The sequence below is a fragment of the Lemur catta genome, chromosome 15 (genome assembly GCF_020740605.2).
Source record: "Lemur catta isolate mLemCat1 chromosome 15, mLemCat1.pri, whole genome shotgun sequence".
Lineage (NCBI taxonomy): Eukaryota > Metazoa > Chordata > Mammalia > Primates > Lemuridae > Lemur > Lemur catta.
In genome coordinates this window covers 29,726,061-29,736,247 of record NC_059142.1, presented here as the reverse complement: position 1 = coordinate 29,736,247, position 10,187 = coordinate 29,726,061, and the positions used below count along the sequence as shown (strand labels likewise).

The window sequence follows — 10,187 nt, the reverse complement described above, 5'->3', positions numbered from 1 at the left end:
CACTCCCAGTGCAAAGCACCCAGCTAGTGAGCAACCCCCCAGCCCCACCTCGAGCACCCCCCAACACTGGCCCTGCACCCTCCAGCCCGGCTCCAGCGCCGCCGCGAGCTTTCCCCAGGACTGGCCCTGGCGGGGCGCCTAGAGCCCCAGTTGCATTGCTCCAGGAGAAAGGAGGGGGGCGGTGCATTTTGCAGGAGGAGGAGAAGGGGGGTGGGTGGTGGGGGAGAGAGAAAATTGCGCGGAGACCTGCCAAGCGCCACCGCCGCCGCCACCGCCGCTGCCGCCGCCGCCGCCGCCGCCGCCGCCTGTGAGCTCCGGCGGGCAGCCGGACTGTCGGCTTCCCGGGGCATCTGGGTCCGGCGGGGCACAGCCCTGGGCGCTGCCGAAGCCGCCGCCGCCGCCTCCGCGGCGAGTACAGGCGGCTTCCCCCGGAGCCTGTGCCGCTCCAGCTCCTCGGGGGTGGAGAAGTGGGGGGTGGGGTTGTTGTTTGGGGGGAAGAAGGGGGAGGGGGCAACGCCGAGAGAGTCAGTGGTTTCCATGGTGATGGAGCTGAAAGTGCAGGAAATTTAAAGGCTTGGACCCTGCGAGACAGACAAACCGGTGCCAACGTGCGCGGACGCCGCCGCCGCCGCCGCCGCTGGAGTCCGCCGGGCAGAGCCGGCCGCGGAGCCCGGAGCAGGCGGAGGGAAGTGCCCCCAGGACCCGCTCGGCCAGCGGCGCCGCACAGAGCGGCAGGACGAGAAGCAGCGAGAGGAGGAGGAGGGGAGAGCGGCTCGTCCACGCGCCCCGCGCCGCCGCCGGCCCGGGAAGGCAGCGAGGAGCCGGCGCCCCCCGCGCCCCGCGGTCGCCCTGGAGTAATTTCGGATGCCCCGCCGCGGCCGCCTTCCCGAATAGACCGGGGAGAGGAGTTGCGGCCAACTTGTGTGCCTTTTCTCCGCCCCGGTGGGAGCCGGCGCTGCGCGAAGGGCTCTCCCCGCGGCTCATGCTGCCGGCCCTGCGCCTGCCCAGCCTCGGGTGAGCCGCCTCCGGAGAGACGGGGGAGCGCGGCGGCGCCGCGGGCTCGGCGTGCTCTGCTCCGGGGACGCGGGACGAAGCAGCAGCCCCGGGCGCGCGCCGGAGGCATGGAGCGCTGCCCCAGCCTGGGGGTCACCCTCTACGCCCTGGTGGTGGTCCTGGGGCTGCGGGCAGCACCGGCGGGCGGCCAGCACTATCTCCACATCCGCCCGGCTCCCAGCGACAACCTGCCCTTGGTGGACCTCATCGAACACCCGGACCCTATCTTTGACCCCAAGGAGAAGGATCTGAACGAGACGCTGCTGCGCTCGCTGCTCGGGGGCCACTACGACCCGGGCTTCATGGCCACCTCGCCCCCCGAGGACCGGCCCGGCGGGGGCGGGGGGGCGGCCGGGGGCGCCGAGGACCTGGCCGAGCTGGACCAGCTGCTGCGGCAGCGGCCGTCGGGGGCCATGCCGAGCGAGATCAAAGGGCTGGAGTTCTCCGAGGGCTTGGCCCAGGGCAAGAAGCAGCGCCTGAGCAAGAAGCTGCGGAGGAAGTTACAGATGTGGCTGTGGTCGCAGACCTTCTGCCCCGTGCTGTACGCGTGGAACGACCTGGGCAGCCGCTTTTGGCCGCGCTACGTGAAGGTGGGCAGCTGCTTCAGTAAGCGCTCGTGCTCCGTGCCTGAGGGCATGGTGTGCAAGCCGTCCAAGTCCGTGCACCTCACGGTGCTGCGGTGGCGCTGTCAGCGGCGCGGGGGCCAGCGCTGCGGCTGGATTCCCATCCAGTACCCCATCATTTCCGAGTGCAAGTGCTCGTGCTAGAACTTGGGGGCCCCCTGCCGCACCCGGACATTTGATCGATCCCTACGGACGCCCCCTGCACCGCCTCCAACCAGTTCCACCACCCTCTAGCGAGGGTTTTCAATGAACATTTTTTTTTTTTTTTTGGCTACAGAGACCTAGCTTTCTGGTTCATGTAATGCACTGTTTAACTGTGTAGGAATGTATATGTGTGTGTATATACGGTACCAGTTTTAATTTACTTATTAAAAGGTCAGTATTATACGTTAAAAGTTACCGGCTTCTACTGTATTTTTAAAAAAAAATAAGCAAAAGGAAAAAAAAGAACAGAGAAAAGAGAGACTTATTCTGGTTGTTGCTAATAATGTTAACCTGCTATTTATATTCCAGTGCCCTTCGCATGGCGAAGCAGGGGGGAAAAGTTATTTTTTCTTAAAGTACAAAGAGATGGGGGAACTTTTGTAGACGGACTTTTTAAAAGCTATTTTCCATTCTTCGGAAAGTGTTTTGGTTTTCCTTGGACCTCGAAGAAGCTATAGAGTTCAATGTTATTTTACAGTTATTGTAAATATAGAGAACAAATGGAATGACTAATCATTGTAAATTAAGAGTATCTGCTATTTATTCTTTATAATATCCCGTGTAGTAAATGAGAAAGAAGTGCAGAGCAGGATTAAAGAAAACCACTAAAACCGACTGCGCTCGACACTGCGATTCTCTGTGTTGGTGATTGATGGGGGGTGGGGAGGGGGCGGGCAGGGGATGCCGCCGCGCCTGCTACGCCCGGTGGGGAAGGGGCTCATCCCCTCGGACTCCCCTCCTGTAGTATAGTGAAGGTGACTGCGGAGTTTTTCAGGAGGGGGGGATATTCTCTAACCCCTCACTTAACCATCACGTGGCCTCCACCCAGTCTCCCAGCTTTTTCCCCCTATGTCACCAAAGCTCGGGCCTGTAGTGACCTCGACACCCAGCTGGCCCCCTGGAGCTGACCCCAGGCTGGGCCGAGGGGCGGGGGGAGGGTGGGCGGCCGCTTTGTCCTGCCTGACAGGCCCTTCACAATGGGGACACGTGTCTTTCACACCTACCCTGGGGGCGGAGTGCCGCTGAAACTTGACCCCCGAGGAATGGGGTGGGGGGAGATCAGAGCGCGCCCACCCAGATCCCGCCACCCCTCCCGCCGCCCCTCCCTCCTCACACCCCCCACCTCAAGATCCAGCCCGTGTTAACCCTTTGCACGCCCGGAAGCTGCGGTGGTGCGAGCTGAGGCAATCCCTTGGAATCAACAAGGCTCACAGCCTCTGGGATCTTGTAGGTCCGAGCCCCGGAAACCCCAAGCCCTCAGCCAGAGTTGCTAGGGACAGCTAGGAGATTTGACACTCACGTCCCCTCTGCCCCAGGACCTAGGGAAGACTGAGGGTCTCGGTTTAGGAGGGGTCCGAATTTGGGTAAAAATCACCACCTCTAGGATCTTGGAAGGAGGGTACGCCCCCCTCTCGGGACACTTCCTCCACTTGAGGGGTGGGGAGGAAGGAGAAATCGGGATCTTTGAGCTTTAGGATTAGGTAGGGGCAGAAGGCATGTTACCCCTTAAAGGGACGTGCAAAACGTCACTCCCACCCCACCCCTTAAAACGCCGACTTCTTGGGACGGACGCTGGACTCTCGCGTGCGTCCGTCCGCCGCAGTCCCCGGTGGCGCCCATCCGCACAGCTCCACGTGGGCCAGCTTCCTGACACTGCTCAGCGCTCCCTTTATTTATCTTGGACTCCAAAGTCGCTCTCCTTTGCTCCCTCCCCACCTCCCTGCCACCTCCCCGCGCCTCCCTCCCGGCGTCCCGCCTTCCACCCCCATCCCCCCCCCCGCCCAGTCCGGAGTCCCAGCGAATCTATGCTAATTATTTCAAACCTGCGCCCGGTCCCCAGCGCAGTCTCAATGCCCCCGGCCCCGCCCGCCCTGTCCCTCCAGCCGGGCGCTTTCTTCCCTCCCGACGCAGCCTCGGTGGCTCCTCATTTCAATAGCCTGGCCCGGGAGCCGGAGCCCCCTCCCCGGCGCTGCCTCCGTCAGCCGTGGGACAGACGTTAGGGTATTCATTAACTGAGAGCCGAGGAATAACGGCATTATTCCCCCCAGAGAGGGCACCCTGCCCCCGCGACTATCTGAGGCTTCATTGTAAAAGGATTAAAAGTTAAAGACCTCCATCTTATGATTCTTTCATTTAATCTTCCTGGCGCCTGGGAGACATGCTCGATGGATGATGGCTTTTAAAATATTCCTAATGTCGGCTACCTTAAGACTCCAAGCCGGGCAAACAAACGTAATTTATTTCCAGAAGAAAGGGGATATTGAGATGTTTAAGTTTATGAACCGCCGTCCCCATGTATATTTGTTAAATTCTGACAAATACCCAAATAACGTTAAAATCAGCCATTCATCACTTATGAATTTATGCAAAACTTTCTGCGCCCCGGGCCAATATTTTTTTAGACAGAGTTTCGCTTGCGAGGGGCGGAGGTGGTGAGGAGGGGGGAAGAGGAGGGGGCTTATGGGCTGGGGGGAGCCGAAAGCAAGAATTTTCATGCCTGGTAAACACGCGAATTATGCGAAGAGAGTTATTCCCAGCTGGGCGGGCAGCCAAAACTCGGAGAGCGCGCTGAGGCCAGCGCCCCCACCCCCACGTTGGCAATGTCATTGGATTACAATGCAAGGTCTTCCCCTCTGCGACGCCCCCTCCTCCCTCCGCGGGCCCGCCCGCCCGCGCCCCTCCTCCCCACCCCTGCCCACTTGGAAAACCCGCCCGCAGCCGGCGAGCTTCTCGGCTTTCAGAGCCGGAGCCGGTGTGAGCCGGGAGGACTCGAGCTGCAGACGTGAGGGGCGATAGACAGACCACCGGACAGACAGACCCAAAGGGCAGGCCCCCCGATGCCACTCCGGGGGCGAAGAGGGGACTCAGCGGGCCCCAGGCCGTCCCAGAAGAGAATGAAGGAAGTGCTGGTCCTGGAACATTGAGCCTAATGCACAGCCGGTTACGTCTCCATTATTAATAATGTTGATAATACTAATAATAGCATCAATGCGGAAAGGAGGAGAGAGCTCTGGGCAAAGAGGCAGGAAAACTGTCCTCTGCGGTCACCTAGTGCCTATTTCCTGTAAGGAGGACAATTGATCTAGATAGGTGTCTTCTGCGGCTCTGACAGCCTGTGTCTATGAATTTATGCAGCTGCTGGGAGGACCGTGCCTCCCCTGCATGGAGATTTATGGCAATTACAGATACATGCTCTTCAACTTTTTCAAATCCTAGAAGAGAATGACAAGATTTCCACCACCTCATTTCTCCCGCCCTGATTGCTAGAATTCACTCATCTACCTTCTGTTTGCAACTGTTCCCCATATTCCTTTCTTCTACCCTTTCAACGTCCCCCACACACACACATACACACACTCCACACACAAGCAAACTGAGGCACAGTGTCCAGGGAAAGCCAGCCCACTCCCTGGAGGGCCCTCCAGTCCCCAGAGCCTGGGAACAGGATCTGGTTCCCTGTTGAGATGTAGAAGGCCAGGGGTCCATTATCAGTCTTGCTTCTGAGACTCCTGGGAAAGGGGGTTGAAGTTTGGTGGCAGCTGCAGAAGGAAGCTGGCTGCGTATTAAGAGCTCTTAGCTGTGCTGGATGGAGACTGCAGGGGGAGGGCCCAGCCCATATTGGTATTTTGAAGGGGGTGATTCATCCTTTTTCTTTAATGCTCTTGGAATGTCAGGGCTGGAGAGGAGCTTAGATTCCAATGCCCACCACTCAATTTGCCGATGAGAAGACTGAGACCTCAGCGGCCACTTGTTGAACATCACACAGATTAATATGGTTGGGGTTGGCTAGGTAGTCTCTCACTAGTGTGCCTTTTTACTGTTCTCTTTTGCTTTGTTCTTTTTTCTTTTTTAATTTTTATTGGTAGGAGAGAATTCTCCCCAAAGTTGACACAATAACAAGTGATCGTCAGCAAGCTGATATACCCATTCTGTTGTACCTACCCAGTAGGCATTGATTAATGGTTTGTGATGTGCCAAGCAGCGTGTTAGGCCCCTTACAAACATTCTCATCTAAGGGCTCTAGTTTCCAAATAAGGAAACTGGAGCTCGAGAGTTTAAGCATCTTGCCCAAAGCCACACAGTAAATGACCCAGTTATAGTTCAAAATCCGAGCTAATGACAAAGCCTATGCTTCTTCCAGATACTTTTCATTCCTTCAACACCTGGCTTGTGAGACACAGTATGTGCCAAACTCTATGCTGGTAGGTCTCAACTCAAGCTCTGTTATAAGGGTTCATGCCTGGTAAGCATCACAAAAAAATGTTTGTGCACCTTGTTATGTTCTAGTACCTCCCCTTTCCACCACCCTCCTCAAGAAGGTTACAATGCAATAGAGGAGGTAAGAAATGAAGAACAAGGTAAAAGATGAAAGAGAAGTTAAACCACAAGACAAACCTGGGCCAGAAAGAGGAGGGCTCACTGCTGGGGTGAGCAGCCAGAGAAGGCATTTGACTGAAGTCTCAAAGAACAAGTTGAATGTCAATCCATTGAAGTGAGGACGGAGGAGAAAAAGGCATTTGGATGGAGAAAGCAGTATATATAAGTAAAGGCCTGGTGTTGGAAAAGCATTTGTGTCCTTTGGGAAATAGCTCAAACAAACTTTAGCATAAGATGGATCCATGCTGAGGAAAGCAAGCAATAAGGTCTAAAAAGTAGGCTGAAGTCAAATTATGGAGGATCTTGAATGTCAACTAAGGGCAATAAATAGGAAGACACTGAGAGCTCTTGAATAGGGCAGGGATACCAGGAGGGCACTACTGCAAAAGTAATTACTTATTTATTCAATAAACATTTTTGAGCACTGTTTTGTTTATCCATTAGTGTATAACATGCTACTCCAAAATTAACAATCTTAAAGCAACCATTTTGTTTTGCTCATGATTCTGTGGGCCAGCAGTTTGGGAAGGGTTCTGCTGGCTAGTTCATCTGTTACATTCATGGTGTCAGCTGAGAGGCGGAGGACTCACTTCCAAAATGGCTTCTAGCACCTGGCTGTCAGCTAGCAGCATAGCTGACATGTTGACCGGAGCCCCTGCAAGGGGCTTTTCCATGTGACTGGGGTTTTATCAAAGCCTAGTTGCTTCAGGATAGTTGGACTTAACATGGTAGCTCATGGCCCTGAGAGAAAGTGTTCCAAGAGGCCTGAATGGAAGCTGCAAGTCTTCTTATGACATAGCCTCAAAAGTCCCAAAACATTGTTTCCACTTCATTCTGTTAGTTAAGCAAGTCTCTAAGATCAGTCCAGATTCAAGGGGAAGGAAATTAGACATCACCTCTCAATGGGAGGAATAGCAAAGAATCGGTGGCCATCTTTAATGTATCTGTGGTAGGCACTTCTAAAGGCCAGGCTGTGTATTGAATGCCCAGGACACAAAAACGAAACAATATGGTCTTTTTCAATTTCATTTTGGTGCCAGTGTCCAGGATGGATTGGAGATGGAAATAGTAGCTGCTGGGAGATTAGTGAAAGAGGACCTGCTATGGTCCACAAGGAGTCAATAGGAGTCCAGACCTGAGGAGCATCGATGCCAACAAATACAGAGATCATTCGCCAGCAGACTGGAGAGGACTTGGTGACTGGCTGCATGAGGGGGCTGAGGGAGAGATCAAAAAGGCCCTTGATGCTTCAGGCCTGCAAAGGACAATGCGCAGAAGAGGAACGCCAGATGAAGGAGCTCTGCCCCTCCTCCATACACCGCCTCCCACCCCCACCCCCCACACAGCACAGTGCTTGGCATGGTATATGTGCAGAAAATACTAGATAAAGTGAAGTGGGCTGACTTGGGGGTCCACGGGGTCCCCTGGTAGGTTCTTTTTGGGGGGGCGGGGTTCACTATTTATTTATGACATATTTTCCACATCCCCGATTCTCTCCAGTCAGAAATTCTTTGAAACGATGCCGTCGGCCTTGGCCAATTGGAGAATGGAATCATCTGACTCACCCATCCTGCGAATGGCCCCGCAGATGGCATAGGTTTTAAACTGGCCATTAAATCTGCCTGTAGCTTGTCAACCTCAGCCACGTTCGTCTGGATGGACGCATGGTCCTTGGCACCGATGATGCGGTTGCCCGCGGAGCATTCTGGCAGCAGGTACAGGTCCCCAAACTCGCCAGCGTCATTCTATCTGTCAAGGCCGCGCCTGCTGTCACCATGACATGCAGAAGCCGAGAAAAGGCCATGGTAGGTTCTTGAGCAAGGAATGAGGTGGGAAGATTCTTCTGGATTAGAATTTTGTAAAAAATAAAAGAATTAGAAAGGTAAAACTGCAGGCTGGAAGGCCACACAAGAGACTGCATCTAGTCCTGAAGGAAGGGGATCAGGGAGAAGGGAGAGAAAAAGACAAAACTGACAAATGTTTTAAAGGAAAGAAGTTGCATCCAGCCTGCATTTTTGTAATGAAGCAATGATTTGCCCGAGCTGAGAAGGAACTGTCCCCTTTAAATAGAGTACACACGCCTTGTTTTGGCATAGTCTCCACCTCTCCCTATTGATGCTTCACTTATTATATTAATATTACCTACCAGGACCATTGTAGACATTTGCAGTTAGGACTCCTGAATTAGATATAACAAGGAGACTAAGAAGCAAATTTTCATTCATTTGCAATAAGAGAAGAGGAAGCCCTGAAGGAGACGATATAGAGAATTTGGAAAGGGAATCTGGTTTTGAGAGAAATATGATAGTATCACAATATTCAAGCTGAGATGTCCTTAAGGTTCTTCACCCCTTAATTTGATGGCATAAACTAAGGCTTATCGAGGCCAACTGACTTGTCTTAGTTCTAGTTACTTTGGCACAGAACTGGCACTAGAAGCGATGTTTGCAGATTTTCAGTTCAACCCTCCCTGTCCAGTTGTTATAAGTTTAAACAGCATTAGAAATTAAAAAGCACTTACACATACATAATTTTATATAAAATGAAATGTGAAAACTCCCACGGGGAGGAAACAGGTCTATCTTGTACAGAGCCTAGCACAGGACCTGACCCATAGCGGCACTTAATGAGTATTAACCTGAGGAATGAATGTACATGGGCTCATTTTACAGATAAGAAAATCGAGGCTCTGAGTAGTTGAGTGAAGGACAGATGCTCACAGAGCTCATTCCTGATGGTGGAGGCAGGAGGAGCTGGTGCCATCGGTGCTGGGAGATCCAGCTGCTACTATTTCTCTATGGTCCGGGTTGAGCTCTAGAAACCAACCACGCATCTGCAGACTGCTCAGTGAGACCGTGCAATAAGAAGAAGGAGGATAGTGGGAGCCTCCACCTGCCAAGTGACACAGGCCCTGCAGTGGCTGGTTTTGGCAGCCTCCTACCTACCAGCCAGCGTTATAGAGGATTCCTGACTTGTGTACAGTTTACTCAATTAAGGAAAGAAAAATTAGTCAAACAAAGGAAATGGACTTTCCCTCATTTTACAGATGCAGAAACTTGCAGAAACAGGAAGCCTAAGGGACTCACCCAAGATCAAACAGCTAGTCAGTGGTGGAGCCAAGATTTAAACAGCACTAGCACTCTGCTGGGCTGTCGGGAGAGGCAGAGGGGTTTAATGCTCCCTGAGTTTACAATCCCAACTGCTCTCCTGATTCCCCGCTCACCCCAGCTCCAATCCATTCTCCACGCTGTAGCCTGAGTGACCTTAAGACACACATGTGGTCTTGTCACTCCCCTGCTTAAAACCTCTCAATGGCTTCCCATTGCTCTGGGGATAAAGGCCAGGATCCTTACCGGGCTGAGGCCCTCTCTCTCTCTGCTCTGGGTGCAGCCTGGCTTGTAGCCTCTTTCACACACCAAGCTCCCCAGGGCTTCAGGGCCTTTGCACATGCTGCACCTTCAGTCTGGGACACCTCCTCTGCCACCAGCACTCCTAAATGCCACCCCGACCTTCAGATCACGTTCTTAGGAGAAGCGGGTCAGGTCACCTCTGATCCATGTTCTCTCAGCTCTCTGTGCTGTTTCTTTGTATGATGTATTATGGTTTTTGTGTACTCTTTCTCTTCTAGTAGGTGGTCACCTCTCTCCGTCTGTACTCGCTATGGTATTCCTGGTCACTGGTGCAGTTTGGGGCACATGTAGACACTCAAAACATAAAGAGATGAAGAAAAACACTGAATAAAGGAAGAAATATTAGTTGATTCCCTTCCTGGTACAAGCCGGGTTCTCTCTGGTGCTCTGAGCATACCAGGAGTTCAGAGTCCAGTTGCTGCTAAATAGGGATGCAGGGAAAATTTCAGAACGTGTCTAAATGTGAAATACAGAGCAGGGAATAGAGGACCCTAAAGTGACTATCAGCTCTAGGGATTGC

The 10,187-nt window shown here is 53.3% G+C and overlaps 1 protein-coding gene and 1 pseudogene across 2 annotated transcripts; one reads left to right on the top strand and one right to left on the bottom strand.

The window, feature by feature from the left end:
• The first annotated feature begins 594 nt into the window (after positions 1–594).
• NOG (noggin) lies at positions 595–2,114 on the top strand. Its single transcript, XM_045569478.1, has one exon. It carries the CDS (start codon positions 1,122–1,124, stop codon positions 1,818–1,820), a length of 699 nt encoding a protein of 232 aa, XP_045425434.1. The 5' UTR covers positions 595–1,121; the 3' UTR covers positions 1,821–2,114.
• A 5,595-nt stretch (positions 2,115–7,709) lies between these two features.
• Positions 7,710–9,706, bottom strand: LOC123621167 (annotated as a pseudogene). The gene is made up of 2 exons (XR_006729016.1): positions 9,611–9,706; positions 7,710–8,002 (listed from the first exon to the last, which is right to left on the bottom strand). The product of XR_006729016.1 is annotated as a 40S ribosomal protein S21-like (transcript).
• Positions 9,707–10,187: the final 481 nt, after the last annotated feature.